This window comes from Alternaria metachromatica, assembly GCF_023757995.1.
Source record: "Alternaria metachromatica strain BMP 0045 chromosome Unknown scaffold_1, whole genome shotgun sequence".
Taxonomy (NCBI): domain Eukaryota; kingdom Fungi; phylum Ascomycota; class Dothideomycetes; order Pleosporales; family Pleosporaceae; genus Alternaria; species Alternaria metachromatica.
Genome location: NW_026055492.1, coordinates 2,126,047 through 2,146,335, shown reverse-complemented (window position 1 = coordinate 2,146,335; position 20,289 = coordinate 2,126,047). Strand labels below are relative to the sequence as shown.

The following is a 20,289-nucleotide window of genomic DNA, read 5'->3' as shown; positions in this document are numbered from 1 at the left end:
ACAGCGAACGTCCCTGGCCCTCCTGCCCACATTGCGACAATCGCGGCTTACTCAGCATCGTCCCACGGACTTCCGAAGCTCCGTATTGGACAGAACACCTTCACATATTCCCAAAGTAACAGCGGCTTGAACATCGTACTCTGTATTAGCAATTAACTATCTACGCATTCTACCACGCAGCATGGCCTCCATCCATCCTCAGATCTGCGCCAGTCATAAATGAACTAGCATCACTCAACAGGAAGACTGCTGCACCACGGTATTCCTCCGGCTTCGACAGACGACCCAGCATGTTCTGCGTTGGCCATGTGTCTCTTCGCTCTGGGTACTTCTTGAAGAGCTCCTCCACCATTGCCGTCACAATGTATCCTGGCGAGATTGTGTTGACGCGGATGTTGTGCTCGCCCCATTCCGATGCGAGGTTGCGAGCGAGTTGTATTACACCAGCTTTGGACGCGTTGTATGCTGAGCAGATGAGACCCTGTTGACGTTGTTAGTGTGAGAAACGGTAAGGACTTGGGACCGCCATACCCTGTTTGCGACAGTACCGGACATGCTGGCGATGAGCACGATACTTCCTCCAGTTCCAAACTTGATCATCTGCTTCGCGGCTGCTTGCGCAGTCATCATTACACCGGTGATGTTGACCTCGAACATGCGGTTCGCGTCTTCAGCTGTGTACTCCAGCGCAGTGGTTTCTTGCTGAATACCGGCAGCAGCGATCAACCCGTCCAGTCTGCCCTCCTTGTTGGCAATTTCCTCCACAATCTCGTGGAGCTTCTTCACATCTCGAACATCTATTTGGCGGTATTCGAGCGAGGTTCCGTATTCTTTCTTTGCTTTCTCGGCGATTGGCGCAAAGTCTGCTGAGGGTTCTTCGAGTCTGTCAAGTGCGTACACTGCAGGCGCGTGTCAGTTTGATATCCTCCGGTCGCTCTTGACATGTGGAGATGCATACCTCGTGCGCCAGCTTGCAGCAACGCTTCGGCTTGTGTCAAACCGAGTCCTCGAGCAGCACCCGACACCAGCACCACCTTTCCCGCTAGGCTAAACTCTGGAAGTCCTTGGGTAGCAGGCATGGTTTGGATCATTGAATATCAGCGATATACGAAAAGAGACGAAACAGAACTGAAGATCAAAGTATGCGTAAACAACGTCGCTCGCGGAAGGGTATTTATACAAAACAAGAAATGCGAGATCGGTTCGTCAACTCCACGCAAGCCGGGGCCATTGTGGACTTTTAAACCGGCTCCAGGCGGAAGTCTGATCACCGGACTCTCTTGGTATAGGTCTGGCCTCGGACTGTCTTCCTCCACGGCATGCATGGACGATTGTGGAAGACCGCGATGCTCTGTTTGCGGGGAAGCCTCCCGGCATCTTCTGTGGATTGCCTAATCGGGGATACCGAAAGGTCCCCGCGGGGGATTCCAAGTGAACTTTTTGGAACGTCACCCATGTCGACCAGCGTGGCGTGGACCCTGAGCCAGTTGGGTGCTCGGCCTCGAGGCGAGAGTGTCCAGTTCGGGTTCGGGACATAAAGGTCCATGGTGCGCGTGAAGTTTGACACACGCGTATGAGTGCACAGTCCAAGTCAGTCAACGCGGTTTCGGACAACACTAGTTCGCTGAGGTAGCTATCGAGATGACATTGTATGTTACTATATGAGCTCATTACCTTATGAATTTGGCTGCAGACGCAATCATGAATTATCTGCATATAGACTCTGAGAAGGCTGTGATGGCTTTCTCTAATGGTCTGAGAGAGCCTGAAGGCCATGCATGTCCAACACGCGGTCGTGCAAGAAACAGATTGAGGGTGAAAGCAAGAGAAGCAACGCTACGTGCTCTCATTCCACATTGTTTGCGTTCACTTACCGTTCTGGTCATCTGCATGCCGAAAGCAACGTGTTGACTCAACTTGCGGCAGCCTCGCCAACTGCGCCCTCCCTGCCCTGCCTTCTGTGATGAACCGCCCTGGGCCTGATCGCTCAGCAACCGCCTTGTAGGCCGCCTAGGCACAATTGCGCAATCACACGATTACACGATGCCTAACATCCAGGCACATGTTGCGCGAAGAAGGCACAGCTAAGCCCCCCAGTACGGCACAGTTCTGTGTCGCGAAGCGCCGCCCAACAACCTTCACAGTGCAGTTGAAACGTCCAAAGTTGAGAACGGAAGTTGATAAGCAACTCTGAAGTAGAGCAACGCCGCGGGCGGAAACAACAAAGACATGTGCGCGCTGCGTGAAGGTCACCAGAAAGCCAGCCGCTGTGCGCTCGAAAGGATAGTGTCGCGGACTGCAGGCAAGCCGGTCGCAGCTGCCTCCCGCAGTGCACGCAGTGCATTGTTCCAACAACGCCTTTCATCCACCAAAATACCCCCATTGTGCTCGCCCATCAGAACAACAATGTCACTGAAAGCCTACGCTGCGCGCATGCCTACCCACAGCGCCTCGCTCGTACACGCGCTAGAAACTGCCCGGTGAGGCTGCCTCCAAGGCCCAACGCCGCGGGGCAGTGCATGCAACCACCCATCCGCAAAGCCAGCAACCAACGAAAGAACGCCCATGCTGAAACCGCGATTAGACGCCTGAGGCAAGGCACGGCGCAAAAATGTCTCTTCTCAGATTTATTGAGGCGCGGTACCAAATGTAAGCGGGAACCTGGCAGATTGACAAGTCGTGTGAGGCTGCTTGCTGCGCCTTAAGGCCGAGATGGTGGCTTGTTGTTAGTTGTGTATGTGGAGGAAGGTGATTGACCGGGAGAGGGGAGTGGGAAAAGGGATATGTAGGGTGTGGGTTCGCGCTTTGGGGTGTTTTGTTCATACCAAGGACTTTTACGCACGAGAGATTCGATTGTACCTACTGTGTTGTGTGTATACGGCCTGCATCTGGTATATCCCTTATACTACACACATTTACATACTATCGGCACCCACACAAATAATGGCACCCCGTTTCATCCAGTCATCAGTCTCCAAACCCTCCTCCCATCACCAAAAACGTTCCGAATACTGCGAAACGACATACGACTCTTCGTGCAACACCCACCGCACCGTCCTTCTCATCATCATTATCTTCGTTGGCGCTTTCGTCGGCGTCGTCCTCAGCCTAGTCTACGTGCGTAGCCGGAGTCGAAGACACGACCAAGAACGTGCTTTGCGCATGAACGGCGGACCGGGAAGCGGGCTAAGGGTGTTGAGGAGTGAAGATGGGATAGCGACAGTGCGGTTACCGTCTGGAAGGGTAATTGGCGGGAAGGCGGAGAGCTGGGATGGGAGGTGTTCATCTGAAGCGCCGCCACCCTATATGCCTAGGGTACCTGAGGCTGCTAGGGTGGGCCACTGAGAGAGCTGGAGAAACACGAACGGGGACGTCCGTTTATGTTTGGAAAACGACTGAGAGGCACTCTTCTAATATCGTGGCTTGCCCAGCGCATCGCGTTGCTACTACTCAAATTGAGCAGAGTACAGTACACACTCTGCTCCTCGAAAATATCGAAGTTCACAAGGAGTCTTCGAACCCAACGATATCGGCTGTTGGGACACGAAGATCTTTCTTCCCAACTAGGACCTTTCCAGGTATACCAGTACCAGGACGACAGCTTAAAAACCATCAGGGCAGAAAGACTGGGACCCATTCTTTATCAGTCCTTCCAGATGGCTACGGCTACGCATATGATGTATGAAAAGCCAGCGCGCCATCGAGCCGAGGAGAAGTCTTTAAGAACGACGTGATGGGGAACTGAAATGACGTTGGAACGGAAGTATAGATACCATAGTACTTATCATATTGATTCATCTCTATCACGATCCTAAATCACCCATATCATCATGAAAATTTCCCATCGAAGAAGCAACTAACTCCAGTCTCTACCAACCCCCTCTCGCGATGTAGATGACCATTCTTGCCTCCCCCTCTTCTCTCATCATATTGATCAAGCGCCTTGTAGGCCAAGGCCTACCCCATCGCCATTGCCTATAGAACCACCATCGTCCCTGCTTCTATCTCTTCCTCTCCCCATTTCCCTGATCCTGCGACCCTCCATCAGGCCCCGCAGACCTCGCTTTTGGAGCCCAACCACTGCGCTCATTTCACCATTCCAGGTTTCTCTGTCTTCAATGCCACTTCCATCCCCAAAACCGCTATCGGAGGCCGAGGCCGACGTAGATTCAGACGCCGCTGAACTGACCTCATCGTCGTGATTTCGATCTACGTCTGTGTTGACGCGGAGTGCGCGCAGACCGGCATCCAGACTTCGTTCGACGTCCGCGACTGTGCTGTTGTTGCTCGAAACTGAGTTGGAGAAGCCATTTGTGGTCCCGTTCGTGCCTGATACACCGTTGACGCCCTTGAAAGCAATACCGGAGCCACCGCCAGCCGCCATGGCCGCAGCATTGAATATGGCCGCGGTATTCCTGTTATCCAATAGGACGTGAAGTCGTTCGATAATCGCTTCCAACAGACCATCGATATGGTACGGTCGCGCTAATTGAAGGAGAGAGCAGAGGATCTGCGGTGAGCATAAGGCGGAGTTATGTGGTGGTAGTGATGATGTGTATAAGAAATGTATAAGCGCTTGAAGTGTGAGATGAGTGTGAGGTAGGAATAATGTTCGAGGCCGTTGTGATGGTGAGTGTGATGAAGGTTCTGGTGGGCTTAATGAGGAGTAGGAGTTCGCTGATACAGCTGTAGCCTCTGATGGTGTTATAGTGTTGGCGGTAAGTGTTGTGGCTGTTGAGTAGTTCGTTCGGATAGAAGGTGTAATAGTAATGCTTGAGTTCCTCGAGGGATGCATTGTGGCAGTGGGCCGTAAAGTCGCCGCCTCAGCGTTTTCTTTCTCTGCGCTTTGAGCACTCTCGCGGAGTAATTGGTTGAAATATGGACCCCAGCGTCGAGCAATGATGTGGGAATTAACGGGTATGCGCTCGCCATGTAAAGCGAGGAAATCCATATCAGCAAGTTCCTTCATACCCAACGCCATTTGTCCTAGCTCGGTCGCTGCGGGTAGCAGTGTGCGGCCACCAGCAAGCATATCAAGTCTATCATGCTGTGGCGGTGCGCTGACAGAGTTGAACCCTGACGCAGGCGTCACCTTGCGTGGGTTGTCATAGAGCCCGAATGCTTCTAGCTCAACAACGCACATGTTCGAGAAATTGATGCGCCGATGATTATAGTCTTCGACCAAGCTCCTCTTGCGGTTGCCAAGAATGACGAAACAATTCCGACGGTTCCAGAGCACACCTCTGTTCCAGCTTCCCTGGCTGAAAATGTTGCCGCCGGCTTCGATTCGTCCCCAGCTCAGCGTTCGCAAATCAAGAGCCCAAAGCGCATATTCTTGTTTCGACGATGTCAGAAATGTGCCGCTCACTACAAAGTGGTTGTTGATCACACCACCGTTCGGGAAGCGGAGACCTGGCGGCGAGAAGTTGCCGTGCATTGGCTTCTCGGAAAGCGTACCATCGGGGTGCCGCACTTGTAGTTCGAGCTTGACGTCCAGGAAATTGTAGTTTGAGTAAATGAGCATCGATGACTCGCCAGTCTTGTTCGGACTCCGTTCCTCCGGTGTTCTTGCTTCACTGCCCTGTCGTGTTCCTCCACCAATATCGTTCGGGTCAATGCTAGTGAGGGGCGCGACTACGCTTCGGTATGCGCCACAACTTCTGCCTAATGTGCTCGTTTCCGTCCACTTCAGACTCCGGAGGTTGAATACGCTGATTTGTTCAATGTAGTGATTGGCGCTGTCCTGACCACCCACAACAAGCATTTCCGCACCGCCCTCGCCATCCAACTGCACTCCCAGGGAACCTTGGTTTGGATTCGATGAAGGTGGATTGTGTCGTATGGCTGTCACCGCAGCTCCGGTCGAACTGAAAACGGCCGAGCTAGGAAGTATGGTCGCGCAGTGAGCATAGCGACCCTGTGGAGATTCGCTTGTAGAAACGTGCATCCAAGTTTTTGTCGGCGCATCATAGATGTGAACATCTGACATGACCACCACCTCGGGTTGTGCATCGGCGGGAGCACCTTGTATCACGGAAGTTGCTTGATTAGAAGACGAGCTTACAGGTGACATGCCTCCATAACAAACCAGCTTCGTGTCGCCAAGCGGACAAACACTGTGGAAATACCGAGGAGGCGGGATGTCACCTTTGGCGTCGACTTTTGTCCAGTGGCGCTTGACAAGGTCAAGCTCGTACAGGTCCGATGTAAGCTGCGGTCTTGTTCTGGAAAGTCGACGGCCGCCGAAAACATACAGCTTGTCGCCTAATATTGTGGTGGTGGCGCCTACGAGCGGGTGCGGTTCCCTGCCTGTTGTGCGATGTACATTGCAGACTAAGCCCGACAACCCCGCGGTTGAACTCGTTGGTGTCGCAAGGCCTGCAAGCATGGCTGGTGACTGAGAGATACCAGGCGTCCGGGTCGACGATGTTCCATCTTGGCCGTCTTCATGATGCAAGCTGGTCTGGCTGTTGTTTCGACTCGATAGATAGGGTGCCGATGTCTGAGAGTTCAGGGTGTTGGTCCGGCTAGCCATCCTGGTCGGGATATGTAGAGAAGTAGGTGCGCGCTGAAATCCACCAAGATCGAAAATGGGATCGATAGAAGACGGTGAGACTCTTTGTAGAAGTATAGCCCAATCTGGTATCACAATCTCCACATGACGAGGCGAAACGCTGGATTCGCTGGAGGGTTTGTCGCTTGGCAATGGAGAGCCAGCGAGGCTAGGACTGCCACTCGATCGCGAAGGGCTATAATCAATATTCGTACAAGGACTCTCGGGTGTTACAATCTGATCATAGACAATGGGCACGTGCGACAAGGCCGGAGGACCACCGGATTCGGATGTGTTTTCCGATTGGATCCTGCGATATGCGCTGGAAGCAAAGCCCGTGGAGTCGACAGGTCTTCTCTTCTTCGACAAGATTTGCTTGATATGTAATCTTCTAGACTTTTTCCAAAACGAAGAGGTGTCACCCAATGGTTCGGTACTAGAACCGATGGATGGGTAAGAAAGGCCTAAAGGTAATGCCATGTTAGCGTTCGGTCTGCAAGATCCGAGAAAGTAATGCTGAAAGAGGAGGAATCGCCAGATTTTTGAAATATTCCCATGTTACCAGCAGGGCCGGGCTACCAGCAAATCTCACTGACCCAGATGGGAAAGCCATGTTTACACATGAGGGATGAGGATGTTGCTGCAGGTAGTGCGACTTGCTACGGTGGTACGAATGCGCCTTATAGTAGGACAAGGAAAAAAATCCAGCTTTTGCAGGCAGAGGATTGGGATACATGTTGATATTGGCTGCACGCAGCAGTGGCTGAAAGTTGTCGAGACGAAAGAGAGTGAGGGGTGCAAGCTTATAAAAGGAAGACAGGTCTTACTTGAGGGTGAGCGCCACACTTAGGAGGCCACACCTAGGAGCGGGGAAGATGAGACCCAGGGGAAGGGTAGACGTATGCAGAGAAGGAAGACAACGCGTCGTCTTGCTGAACTTCAGGGCCCGCGCGATACAGAGATGACAGCAAGCCTGAGCGAGGTTCTGTGGAGCGCTCTATCCCGGATGCAGCCTAGAGGCTTGGCGTAAATCGTCAGTCTCAGGTGCCTGCAGGTCGCTAGCAAGGGAACAATGTTGGGCGTCTCTAACGTCGAGCGCCGTCGGTGCAGCTGCAGCACTCGAAAGCTGGAGGCGTTCCTGTGGGTGAAACGGGTAGCAGCCCTGAAGGAGAAACCAGGCGACGGCCGGGTGCGGGGCGGGATCCGAGATGAGAAGATGGGCTGAAACTCGAGACGAAAAGCCGTTGGGCACCTCTGGAGACCACAGGCAGCAACGGCAAATAGCAAAGGTCAATGTGCGACACGCGATTTTCGGAGTGCAAGGGCGCCGTAACCTTTTCCTTGACGAGGCTTGCAGAGGTATCTCATCAACGTTCAAGCACGGTCGCCAAAACAAATTAGCGCAGGGAATGCCGGTCGACAAATCAAGAGTCGTATGCTCAATATTAGAGGCGCTGTTAGCTTAGCAGGCCCGTCTAGGTGTCTTCATATCGGATGATCGGTGAGGCTGAACCCAAGAAATTATTTGGAAAGCGTGAATGTAGTAGTCGAAGACGTTCCGGTAGTGCATCGGACTGTGCCGAAAAGAACGGGCTGGAATAGATGCAGTAGTAGTAGACTGTGCCGAAACGTTGCTTCTCGGCCTCTAGCACCGTCGTCATTGTTTTCCAATCGGAGGCTAGACACCCTCAGCGCGTTCTTGAGTCGACACAATTACAATGCTAGTTTGATATACGTCGCATTTACGACGCCATGTGTTCAGCAGAAGTCTTGCAGACTGAGGGATTCGAAGATGTCCAAGAAGACGGCCAATCCGCTACGTGTATACTAGACCCTGGGATTCTGAGCTCGATTCCACGATGGAGAACCCAAAGATTTGACAGGCTGTGTAACTTCTCAACGATCCTTCCTAGACGACAGCGACTCACGGCTGGAAGGAACGACATGCGCGTAGCCGCACAATGACTCGAGTACATTGAGCAAGGAGCCTAGATGGAAAAGTAAACCTTGTTACTAGTCAAAACCACGTCATCACAGGGTAACACGACACTAGAGCATATTAGAGTTGGTGCTGGCTGCCGCCTACACAGCATCGAAACCGTGTGTATGAAGAGTACATAAGCATGCGGAGATTTCTACACAGAGCATGTAGCAGGCGTTCGTATAATATGGCTCTTTTGTAAGCATAAAGTGCGACACAGTTTCCGTCGTGCCCAATTTTGATCGATATGGTAGTCAAGACGTTGAAAACGATAAAAGTGCAGAATGTTTATCAAACACACCACTCGCTATCCGTCATGTGGATCTCATCCCACAACCAGAGCTGGAAGGAGAACCTCAATCACGCCCCCCAATCACCTCTAAGCGATGAGATACCCCATGCACCTTGTCGTAGATGTCGCGAGCCTCAGCAACCAGCTGCTCCCTCTTGACCCAAGACGCCAAGTGACGCTGCCCTACCCATTTGACAAGGTATTCAATATTCCCATCACTGCCAGTCTTGTGTGCCTGTATCCGCTTGTATGGCCACTCCCAACTTGCCTCATCATCTGCTTTCATCGACCAGACACCCCAGCCCTCCTTCATTTCTCCGTTCTCTTTCTCGTAGTCCAGCGCCCATTGCCTGAAGAACGCTGCGATCCAGGGTTCTTCGTCGGGTGGGTAATCGTCAGGATCGTGTTCGCGGGGTGGGAATTGGGTATGCTCGAGTTTGGGCGCGCTGAGCTCTGAGCCGTAGTGCTTGCGCGCATCTGCGATGTTAATGGCGAGCAAGAAAGGATCCAGCAGCTCAGCAAGGTCGATACCCGTATGAAACTGCCATTCGTATCGCTTCAGGGTGGTACGAACATGAGCGAGGAGTCGTTTCTCTGCTTGCTTTGGTAGTGTATAGGCGTCGTCGTCTTGAGCGAGCTGTCGAAGGGCATCCTTGATACTACCGAGCATCTCTCTAGCACGTACTGTCACTACAAGTGATCCAGCAGCCACATTCTCTCTCGCCCATGCTGCGCATAACTCGCACGCATCTGGTCGTAAGGGCAGGTGCGCATCGCACCAAGGTAGTGGGCACTTCGTACTCGAGGAAAGGTGCGTCTCAATACATTCTCGGCAGAAGATATGAGAACACCCAATCTTGACTGGTATCACCTTTTCGCGGCCGTCGGGGGTGCTGAGGTAGTCTTCGAGACAGATTGAACACTGCGCCTTCTCTACGGACAATTGTCTGGTAGCTCGGACAATGGTCATGGAGTGAGGACATGATGCCGCGCTCGACTTGCGCTTCGATGGGGACAGTTCCAAAACCTCCTGCTCGGATGATGGGGCCTTTCGCTTTCGTGGGCTTGTCCATACACCGGTGAAGTCCGTGCTGATGTTGTCAAAGTAAGGAAAGGGCATCCTGAGAAGCTGCAGTTGCAGTGCCAAAACCCAAGGGAATCAATGAGGACGGTTCAAACAATTGAGAACAAAGTGACAGCGTGGGGGAGATGGTGGAAGAAGTGGCTCAAGACGTGGGAGTTGGAGCACGCGAGGCTACCGCTGTCTTTATAGATGGGAAGGTGCGCCTCACCGCGACTCCCCCGTTTGCACGGAAATGGCATGAGGGCAGCACTGGTGGTAAGAGACCGGAATGTGAGGTAAGAGGCAGTGGGGACCGGTTGACAATTCGTTCGAACTATCTGCCAGGTGACTCATTGCGGCGCGGTATCTTGTGTTACAGGCAATTTCTTCTCTCTTACAACGGGTATCTCCTCCTCATACACTTCTTCCACACGCGCACCAGGGAACGCTTTCCTCAGCTCTTGGCCCAGAAAGCGAATGCCCCAATCTTCCCCTTGCCGATGTCCTACGCAGACTACTGACATGCCCAGTGCTTTGGCTGCCTCCATGCCACTGACTCTGGGTTGACCGGTCAGGTAAAGCAAGTGTCCACCGTCTTCACCCTCCATTATCCACCCGCGCTCCTGAGCCATTGCCAACACGCAATGCACCTCGTCCTCGTTGAACGCGTTCATGATCGCAATGATGCGTATCTCGTCCGAGTATCCTTCGTGCGCGAGCTCCGATGCTCCAAACTCATCCTGTACTTGGCTCAGAACTGCATCCAGAGTTTTAGAGACCTGACCGATGATTCCAATCTTTCTCTCTGGATCTCCTTTGTAGCCTTGCACGCAGAGGCAGTCTGCCGTCGCCATGCCCAGGCGCTCCGCCAGCACCGTGTTCCATCCAACAGTGAGGACTTCGTCGAAAGATGTATGGCTCGAAAGTACAAGTGTTCCTTTGCGCACGCTGCGCCTGTCGAGTTGGAAAGGCCGGTGCAGAAAGCATAGTGTTCGCGGCGGCCGGGGGTATATTCTTGGGAGGAGCGTCGTTGCGCCAATGGTGCTCTCGTCTAGTGGATAGCCAATCAATGAGTATACCCCTGGTGTAGGGGTAACACTCAATACAATCTGCTCAACCACGGCGGTCTCAGAGTCGTATCGAGGGTTTCGCGGCGTGTGGTAGAGTCGCTGGACATCGTTTTCCTTCGGCGGTAGGAACGTCTCGACGAATCGCGTTACGGCTGCATGCGTGGGCTTCTTCGGTCGCGACATGTTAAAGAGGGAGGTCAGCAATCTGTTCATTAGTAGTGATCAAGAAAGCCTTTCGAAAGCTTTGCGACTTTTGGCTTCAAGTACGTCATCATCGCTTCTAAACCGTGAAGCGGTGGGTGTGCAGGCCCCGCCATCGTTCCCATCGCGTTCACTGTCGCCATGAATGCGCTAAGAAGTAGGGACGATGTTTCGAAGGCCATGTTCGTCGCGCGACGCGATGATGTACAGTGCAGAGTGGTATCGTGGCGGGCACCTGGGAAGCTCTGGAGCGCGTTGACCTCGGGATCGGACGGGAAGACACTAGTCCCGGTGCAGTTTAGTCTCAATGCAGCCACTCTATCTCCATCCGCATTTTCTCAATATTGATTGACGACGATGCAGTCAGAGGAGAAATTCAAACATCTAACTTGTATCTTGACGGAACAATAAATAGTGGAAGCCCTTCAAGTAGTGACGTTCCATGTCTGTAGTCAATGCTCTGACTAAACGCACTATTTCCCTCGGCTTCTCCATCTTTCGCTCCAGAGTGCTCTTGACATCGAGTCATACTCCATCGTCCATCCAACGTCCTCAACCCACATATCGACCTTACGGCTTTATCACGATGGGTGTCACTGCAGCCCCAACTCCCGCCATTGTTGGCGCTTTGCAATGCCAAAAAAATTCTTATCTTCAAACACTCGAGACGGAGGTAGTATCCTGCGAAGAATATGTACCACCAAAGTCCTCACAACAGAATGGCAAGTCGAAAACGAAGAAGTCCACAGACCCCACCAAAGGTCTTGAAAACGGAGATGCAGCATCCGGCAAGACATGGCTTATCGAGCTTGCGGACTCAGTGTTATTCCCGGAAGGTGGTGGCCAACATACAGACTATGGTATCCTCACAACACTGAAAGACGAAAAGAAGGAGGAAGTACCGATAAGAAGTATGCAACGTCACGGTCTCCGCTGCATCCACTTTTCTCCCACACCTCTCGAGCCTGGAACACCAGTCCGTCAAACCGTCGATTTCGCCCGCCGCTGGGACCTCATGCAACAGCACACTGGCCAACATCTCCTCTCAGCCGTCATGGACTCTATGGACCTGCCTACGCTGGGCTGGAGCATGGGTCAGCCCGGAGAAATGAACTACGTAGAACTACCACGGAAACCATCGGAAGAAGAACTCCAAACTATTCAGAAGAATTGCAATGCCAAGATTAGGGAGAGCATGCCAATCACTGTGGAAACACCAGAAGGCAAGGGGAGCGATAGCCTACCTGAAGACTACGATAAAGAGAGGGGTGTTGTCCGCTTCATCAAGATTGGGGATATGGACTACAATGCTTGCTGTGGAACACATTTGCAGAACTCGTCGCACATCAATGTCATAATGCTACACCACATGCAGTCGGTACGAGGCACCAACTGCAGGCTCTTCTTCACGGCTGGAGATCGCGCGATCAAGATGGCTACGGAGTCTATCAACGGTCTTCGCTCCATCGCTGTGTCTTTGTCATCCGGGTCGGGGCCTGCGGAAGTTGCGGCAAAAGTACAGAGAATGAGCGAGATTATCTCTGAAGGGCAGAAGAAGGAGAAGAAATTACTAGCTGAGATAGCAGCGTTCGAGGGTGATCGCATAAAGAACTACCTACAAAGCCACGATACGGCCTTTATGCATCGCGCAACAGATGGTCTTGACTTCATCAACCTTGTGCTCTTCGAAGTCAAGGAAATTATCAAAGAGCGAGAGGCTGTCATAGTCTTGTCTTCAGGCGAGGTCAAGAGCTCTGGATCTATCGTCGTGTTTGGCAAACCTGACTTGGTTGAGAAGATGGCGGCGAAGGTGAAGGAGGTTGTAAGCACGGCCAAAGGAGGCGGCAAGGGCGAAAAGTGGCAGGGCAAGGTCACCGAGTGGCAGAAAGGCGAAGTTGAAGCGTTGAAGCAAGCTATTGATGCAAAGTAAAAACTATGGGATATCTGATAGAAGGTAGGTATATACAAGTCGAAGAATTGGGTAAAGACGAAAGTGGTATAGAGCGATTGTCCAAGATGCGTGATCCTTCAAAGCAAGAAGAGTAAAAAGGAAAGGTATTTACGTCGAACGAATGGGATTGCCATCTGGGCGAAGCTGGAAGATGAGAAAAGAAGGCGGATTCGTGAGTATCTAGACGCTGTAGACCTTCACGGAGTTAATGAGCCAGTACGTCTAGTCACTGTTAGTATGTTCTCTACCAAAAAACCAGAGGAGGAAGACTTACGTCGCCAAAAGCTTGGGGCTGGTTCGCCACATAAGCATTGCAACTGGGATTGAGCTGGGAGCAAGAGTTCGAGCCCCAAACGCCACCCGCCCAGTCTCCACAGAAGGTAATGTCGAACACGATGTTCAAGTCCCTGAACTTGGCATTGTAATCACATCCTCCACCGAAGTTCGCGATCGGGGTACCCCAAGTTCCGGGATCGGGGTTTCCGCTCCGGATGTTTGCGGGGATGTCGCGGGTGGCAAAGTACCACACCTTGATTCCACCGTCTGTCCATAGTGTGGCGTATACACCACCGCCGTTGGCGTTGAATTGTGAGCCGTATGTGACAGGGTTGTTGGCAGAGATGCCGCAGCCGTTGAAGCCGCCGCCGGCACCGCAGTCCCCGCCCCCGCGGCTTCCTGTCTCACCTCCTGAGCCGATCCCTGGGTTGCAGCCAGGTGAGGTATGAAGGGTGACTTGGTTGGTGGGGGCCTTGTGAACACCTTCGTAGATGTCGATCTCGCCTTGGTTAGGCCAGTTGGGACCGACCATCCAACTGCAAGTACACCGTTAGTCTTGCACAGCATGAAAGCGATATTACAGGCAGGTGAGGAACTTACAAGGCGGGCCACGAGCCACATGCACTACCGGGCACGTGTGCAAAGTCTGCAATCACAAGCGCGCGGTTGTAGGCTGTCTTGCTCTGCACGCGTACACTCTTTCGACCAGGACCGTTGGGGTCAAGGTGCGTTGTAGAGTCTACACCCATGTAAACTTGACCGTTTTGCGTCTTGAGCAAACCAAGCTGTTGAGCTTGTTGCCCGTTAACGTAATCTACGAAGCCATCTAGATGTTTGTTAGACACAAAGTGACATAACGTTTTGCCAGTGCACATACGTGTAGGATCACCGATGTCCTGGACGTCGAACTTGCTCACCCAGTTACTGGCATCGTACGTGTCGATCAAGTTGTATGCAGCCGAGGCATGAATATCGTCTGAGGAGTAGACATAGGATGAACCATTAGCCCAAAAGCCAGGTCCGGCTGGTAGTGCAGTGGCACCACGCCACAGGATGGGGACAGATAGGAGGAGAGATTTGAGAGACATGGTATCGTATGTGTGATCAAGATGTATTGTCGTACGAATAGATATCAGACCCGGGATTCCGTGATATACTTATAGCCATGCGCATCTTTGTCGCGACCAAGATGCGCATGCTTCCATACCCCTTGCTCACCGTCGAAGATGCATCTAGGTCGGCTGCACTTAGCAGAGGGGGATCCTCGTTGGAGATTGCATGACCTACTGGCTCGCTGTACACACATGCCATTGGGCGCGATGATCAGATTAGGGACAAAAGCCTCGCGATGTTGCAGCACTTGTAGGGACGAAGGTGCAAGGTTCGAGCGGTTCGCGGGTAATTCGCCTAGTTGAGCAGTTCGAAATTGACCCCAGAAAACGTGGACGTGCCGCATGATGGGAGTCTAGACACTTGTAGCCTCGTGGTAGAGGTAGTGGCGGTTAGACTCGCTGGTCGTTGGGCGGTTTCAGTAGTTTTGTTGGTAAACGGCTTCTGGGGCTCGTGAGTGGTGGAGAGCCATCGCCAGTTCATCAAACTGGCCTTGTTCCCGCGGACCGCATCGCGAAGCGACAGCAAAACGGGGGAAAAGTAACATAGAGATGTGAAATGTGACAAACAGAATTGCGTGTGAAAAGGAGTCGGGTGCGGCCAAGGTCACTGTCTCCCTTCTCCAGACGTTCACGTGGCGCGTCGACATACCTTCCCAAGGTTCTTTCGGGAATAGCGCTTTCACCCCGCGACTGCCTGTTTTGCCCGACCACATCTGCATTCCAGAACTAGAAACATTCCAGAGAGTCTCGGGACAAGAAACGGTCGACCTGTGGACGGTAAGGACGAGATTTAGATGAGTTTTTGGTGTGTCGTGGTACAGACCCCGCAAGGTTTATCCCCATGGACGAGGCATCTGATGTTGTAGGTCACACTGGCTTGCTCCCACGCCACACAAGTGCTTTCTCTGGCGGGTTCATCGGTGTCTGAGTCTCGACCCCGGATTATCATCGCACATGCGGGGAGCTCGCGTGGTTTGAGGTAGCACTGCTTGTGTCGACTAAGAGTGCGAAGCGCCTGGTCCTCTGGTCTCCTGCGACAGTCCTTCACCGCTCAACGGACTTGTTGACTACCTTCTCGTGAGTCAACAACAATCAAACCGTTGGGAATAAAAAGCTAGGTGCGCTCTGGGAGCAGGAGAAGCTGCTGAGTCCCGGTGTCGGTTGCAGCCGCAAGTGCGGCTGCGGCTTTCCCGTGAGCATAGATGCTGTCGTCAGTATCTGCACGGAGAGTAGATGTCATCGTCAAAGTTGGATCCAAGTTGCTATCTGAACGCTCCTATTATCATTCAGGAGTCAGATGTGAGATCACTGCTATTGGCGAGTATACACGCCACTGTGTTGGGACACGGCACGTCTTCACGCACGGTTTGATGGGACAAAGAAATGATATGACCCTCCCGCTGTTAGACACATATCTGTGCTTCCTGTTGCATCCAATAGAATGTCTACCAATGAAGGCATGGACACCAGTCATTTCTATTGAAGCATTTGGCAGTTGGTATCGCTTATGGCTGAGATAAGTGTCCGTCCATCCTTGCGCAAGTAACCAGTCACCATAACTTCTGCGCTATGTGTATGATGGACTTAAGTATTGAGTTCTGCATCATGATTGCCAAGTATGGCGAGGGCTGCATGACGCATATGTTCTATAAGTATATACAGGTTAACGTGCGCACGAGGTATGGAAGGCAAAGAAAATGAGTCAACCTTAGTGAAGCATACACACGTCAATGATCCTTAGCAGGACTTGTGATTGCAATTTAGATACTTTAATATCTGTTTTAGTACACTGAATCAGTCATGCGCAGTGAACATACCTTGGAAGATGCGCTGAATCTTGGCTATATCCGTTACATATATGCTATAGTGTTCTTGCTCACGCTTGATGGACGTGCTGTTGTAGCATCTTGAGCGCTCGATGCTCAGATGTTGGATGACTCGTGAGTATAGTTCGATCTATGCATACCTAAAGAGTCCTGCGGGGATCATGGCAACCGCATCTTCCATGAATAACTCGTCAGCGTCCACGTATAGCGACTCAAAGCTTCTTATAGGCATTTTGTCCACCTGATATTTGCGTGGTGGATAGCGGGAATGTGTACTGATGAACACTTTCGCTGACATACACATTAGATCAAATATCTCATGGAAATCTCCAGCCAACCTTACTGTGGCTTGATCTAGGTACTCACTATTATCTAAACAAGAGATTTCTATCAACACCAATATACCAAAATGAACACATCAACTTAATAGATCAGTCAAGGATGCGATAGATTCGATTCTACTCGAAGTACAGACTGTTCCACTGCCAAATAACTGTGCAGTGTACACTCACATAGGTGTTTACCGATGTCAGTCACACCGTTATCATCGTGGTGGCAGTTCACCCTTTTGCACTTGCGGAGAGAACCCATAATGACAGTCATTGAGGGCGCTGTGATGGACTCATCAAACACCATGGCCCGCGACTTTCACTCATTACTCCTGGTGGTACAATGACTCTGTTGAACTATATGAACGAACTTCTGCAGGTGTTTACTTCTCACACAACAGCAGAACGCAACAAGTGGGAGACTGCAACCAGAAATAAAGTCACAATACAAGCAATATGGCTACATCCGGCCCGCCCACGTCTACGGACACGAATCATGCGAGCGACACGCCTTCTCTCAGTCCACCCACGTCTTCCGATCCGAATCTTACAAAGAACATGCGCAAACTTGCCAAAATCTTCGGTGCCATATCTTTCGGTTGGGTTTCATGGCTTTTGATGCTGGAAGACAAACCGAATGTTGGCGTACAAGCATCGTTGTGGCGCCCTTGCAGCTTGTTCAACCTCCTATCACTAGGTGCCTGGTCATTTTTCATAGTCAACTACACAATGACAGACAAAAGGTCGAACCGAAAGACCACGCCAGGAGAAAAACCCAATGTGTTATGGAACCTCCTCCATATCGTACCGATGTTACTCCTCCATATTACGATCAATAAGAGCATGTCAGTCAAGGACAAGGGTCTCCTCTGGTTCTCGGCCTTGTTAGTCTTTCGATACTGGCGCGCTATCGTTACCCGATTCTTCTATACTCAATACAAGGCAGCCACCGTACCTGAAGATAAGTTGAAGTTCAACAAATCAGCTTGTACTGTAATCGTACCCACAGTTGGTCCTATGCACAACCCGGTGTTCGCATTGATGGTTGAAGGTATCCTTCGGAACAGGCCAGAGCGACTCATCTTCGCTGCAAACAACGAGAAAGTGGGGGGCAGAATCAAAGAGGTGGTTGCCGACGTGATACAAGCCCTCAATGGCGGAAAGAGAGACAAAGAGGGAGACAAAAAGAAAGAGAGCGAGTATTACAAATTGTGGGACGAGCCTACAATCTTTTTCAATTGGGACGATGAAACAAAAATTGAGTACGAATACATTGTTGAATCCAACAAGCGCAAGCAGACCAACGAAGCTATCGGGAAGGTAAAGACAAAAATCACTCTTATGGTCGATGACACCGCTATCTGGCATCCAAGGTTCTTACAGGAGACTCTACCGGCTTTTAACGATCCAAAGGTTGGTCTCGTGGGTACGCGCAAGCGGGTGGAATACATACGCCCTTCTCGTACCGAGGACGCACACAAGGGGAAGAGCCGCATGCGGTTTTGGCTGAGCTGGTATCGATCTGGCTTTTGGAACACCGTCGGTGCGCAGTATCTTGATCGCCATAGCTATGAGATCAGGGCGTCGAATGCTGGCGATGGCGCCGTATTTGCCATCTCCGGTCGTACTCTCGCCATCTTGACCGACATAGTACAGGATGACAAATTCAGGAAACAATTTGTGGAAGAATACGTCCTTACGTGGGTCTTCGACTGGTTGAGCTACTTCAGAAGCTGGCACATATTACCCGCTGGCTGGCTACTCAATATATTCGAAGGAAAAGGTCTAACCAACAAAGGTATCGGGCCCCTCCTTGCGGACGATGACAACTTCATCACGCGATGGGTCATTAACCGTGGATGGAACATCAAGGTCCAATATTCGCCAGCGGCCACTATGATGACGAGATTGGGAAGCGTGGAGATCTTCAAGTATGTGGATCAATGTGAGCGCTGGAGCCGCACAACCTTTCGTCAGAATCCTATCGCGCTCTTTTCGGATCGAACCATCTGGTGGAAATGGCCTATCGGAGTGTGGACAGTGTACTTCCCGTGGATGTACAACTTCGCGGTCTTCTGGGATGGTCTGGCCATCTACAACTTTTGGCGATCCGGACTGTATCAGAACTCCTCGAATGGCAACGCACGACTTGTCTGCCTGATCCTGGCTATATGGGCGACTAAGCTCATCAAGACTTGGCGATGGTTTCGAGAGCATCCTCTGGACTTCCTTCTGTTCTTTGTCATTCCGGCTTACCCTTTGTTCGGATACTACCATTCCTGGCTCAAGCTGTACACAGCGATTAGCTGCTGGAAGAATGATTGGTCTGGGAGGGACGTGAAGAAGGCAGAAGAAGATGCAGGTGCCATCCTACGCGAGCAAAATAAAGATATCATCATAAGCCGAGCGAAGGAATAGGCCAATAGGACTGGCTGACCTCTTCCAAAACATTCGACAACATCAACCACTTCGCCACATTGACGGCTACCGGTGCAAGCCAAACCTTGCGCTTCTTTATTCGTCGATCAACGCCAGTACGGAGGTCGGTGCGACGAAACAGTCGAGCCAGGGTATGTTCGACGATTAGACAATATCTCTTTCGTTTCCAATGGGCGTTTGTTATTTTCGATACCCGGGCTTTGATACGAAGTAATTCAGCGTTGATATCCATAACTAGAATGTGTATGCATTACCACGATAGAAATTTGCAACTTGTTTTCATTAATAGGACGCTCATACCTTGACTCCATGCTGTGAACCAATGTACACCACTTCAGATAATGTCTAAGTTTGGTGGATGATCACTCTCGTGCCGCGCTGTTAAGTGATTGCCGGGGAAGATCACAGCTCCCCGACAGGGCCTGGTAGCCCAAATGTGACGCAGTCCTTGTCGCAATGCGACAAAATTTTAGAAGTATTGGAACGAAAGATCGGCGCGCATCCTTCTGAACCTATCATGCCCTTGTTGTTTAGACGTGTTGTTGACACTCCGTGGTTGCCAACTTTATTCGGAAGCGAAGATTCCGTGTGGGCCCATCGAATACGTCATATGCAGTGAGGTCAGTAGGTACCTCAATTCCCACAGCAGAAACGTGCACAAAACATACCTCGACTGCGATACGATACGAGCAATGTCAGCAGAGTAGTCTCCGTAGCCTCGATGAAAACGGCATTCGAGCACTAGGCGCAATTGCCTCATTCGTACCTTCCTCCACCAGGGCTGAAGGCGACCCGACGTGTTGGGACCCTTCGCTCCACATCAACTCTACTTCAACTACATCCATGGATCTCTTCCATGTTCCCTCTACATTACATATGTCTTCACGTACTCCGCATAGAACGATAACGCACTGGTTGATATGTTGTGCCCTAGGAGGACAGCGACACGCGCAGCGCATCCTTCGATCGCGCTGATCCTGCCGATCCAAAGCCACGCTCAGAGGACAACCGCTCTCGAAATAGTACCCTTGTGAGCGAGGGTCTACAGAGTGGTCGGCGAGCAGACACTCTGATATCGTATGCCGGATCACCAAGGAGGACGACATCGGTCCATGTGCAGGCACCCTGGACCCTCACAGCCAAGACTCTTCATCACCTTATGGGCTCGCGCGCGCATGTGGAGTGAATGTCGCTTG

General features: G+C 51.6%; 7 protein-coding genes across 7 annotated transcripts; 2 read left to right on the top strand and 5 right to left on the bottom strand.

The window, feature by feature from the left end:
• Nucleotides 1–169: 169 nt before the first annotated feature.
• J4E83_000690 (uncharacterized protein) lies at nucleotides 170–1,079 on the bottom strand (the record flags this gene model as incomplete). Its single annotated transcript, XM_049327651.1, has 3 exons — nucleotides 170–481; nucleotides 532–899; nucleotides 959–1,079. 3 exons carry the CDS (start codon nucleotides 1,077–1,079, stop codon nucleotides 170–172), a joined length of 801 nt encoding a protein of 266 aa, XP_049193796.1.
• A 2,855-nt stretch (nucleotides 1,080–3,934) lies between these two features.
• J4E83_000689 (uncharacterized protein) lies at nucleotides 3,935–5,524 on the bottom strand (the record flags this gene model as incomplete). Its single annotated transcript, XM_049327650.1, has 1 exon — nucleotides 3,935–5,524. One exon carries the CDS (start codon nucleotides 5,522–5,524, stop codon nucleotides 3,935–3,937), a length of 1,590 nt encoding a protein of 529 aa, XP_049193795.1.
• Nucleotides 5,525–8,890: 3,366 nt separating this feature from the next.
• J4E83_000688 (uncharacterized protein) lies at nucleotides 8,891–9,946 on the bottom strand (the record flags this gene model as incomplete). Its single annotated transcript, XM_049327649.1, has 2 exons — nucleotides 8,891–9,496; nucleotides 9,698–9,946. The coding sequence occupies 2 exons, from the start codon at nucleotides 9,944–9,946 to the stop codon at nucleotides 8,891–8,893; spliced, it is 855 nt and encodes a 284-aa protein (XP_049193794.1).
• A 293-nt stretch (nucleotides 9,947–10,239) lies between these two features.
• J4E83_000687 (uncharacterized protein) lies at nucleotides 10,240–11,172 on the bottom strand (the record flags this gene model as incomplete). The annotated part of the gene is made up of 1 exon (XM_049327648.1): nucleotides 10,240–11,172. The coding sequence occupies one exon, from the start codon at nucleotides 11,170–11,172 to the stop codon at nucleotides 10,240–10,242; it is 933 nt and encodes a 310-aa protein (XP_049193793.1).
• A 430-nt stretch (nucleotides 11,173–11,602) lies between these two features.
• J4E83_000686 (uncharacterized protein) lies at nucleotides 11,603–13,090 on the top strand (the record flags this gene model as incomplete). Its single annotated transcript, XM_049327647.1, has 1 exon — nucleotides 11,603–13,090. The coding sequence occupies one exon, from the start codon at nucleotides 11,603–11,605 to the stop codon at nucleotides 13,088–13,090; it is 1,488 nt and encodes a 495-aa protein (XP_049193792.1).
• Nucleotides 13,091–13,291: 201 nt separating this feature from the next.
• J4E83_000685 (uncharacterized protein) lies at nucleotides 13,292–14,475 on the bottom strand (the record flags this gene model as incomplete). The annotated part of the gene is made up of 4 exons (XM_049327646.1): nucleotides 13,292–13,333; nucleotides 13,386–13,923; nucleotides 13,988–14,213; nucleotides 14,265–14,475. 4 exons carry the CDS (start codon nucleotides 14,473–14,475, stop codon nucleotides 13,292–13,294), a joined length of 1,017 nt encoding a protein of 338 aa, XP_049193791.1.
• A 2,989-nt stretch (nucleotides 14,476–17,464) lies between these two features.
• J4E83_000684 (uncharacterized protein) lies at nucleotides 17,465–19,072 on the top strand (the record flags this gene model as incomplete). Its single annotated transcript, XM_049327645.1, has 1 exon — nucleotides 17,465–19,072. One exon carries the CDS (start codon nucleotides 17,465–17,467, stop codon nucleotides 19,070–19,072), a length of 1,608 nt encoding a protein of 535 aa, XP_049193790.1.
• Between the last annotated feature and the right edge of the window lie 1,217 nt (nucleotides 19,073–20,289).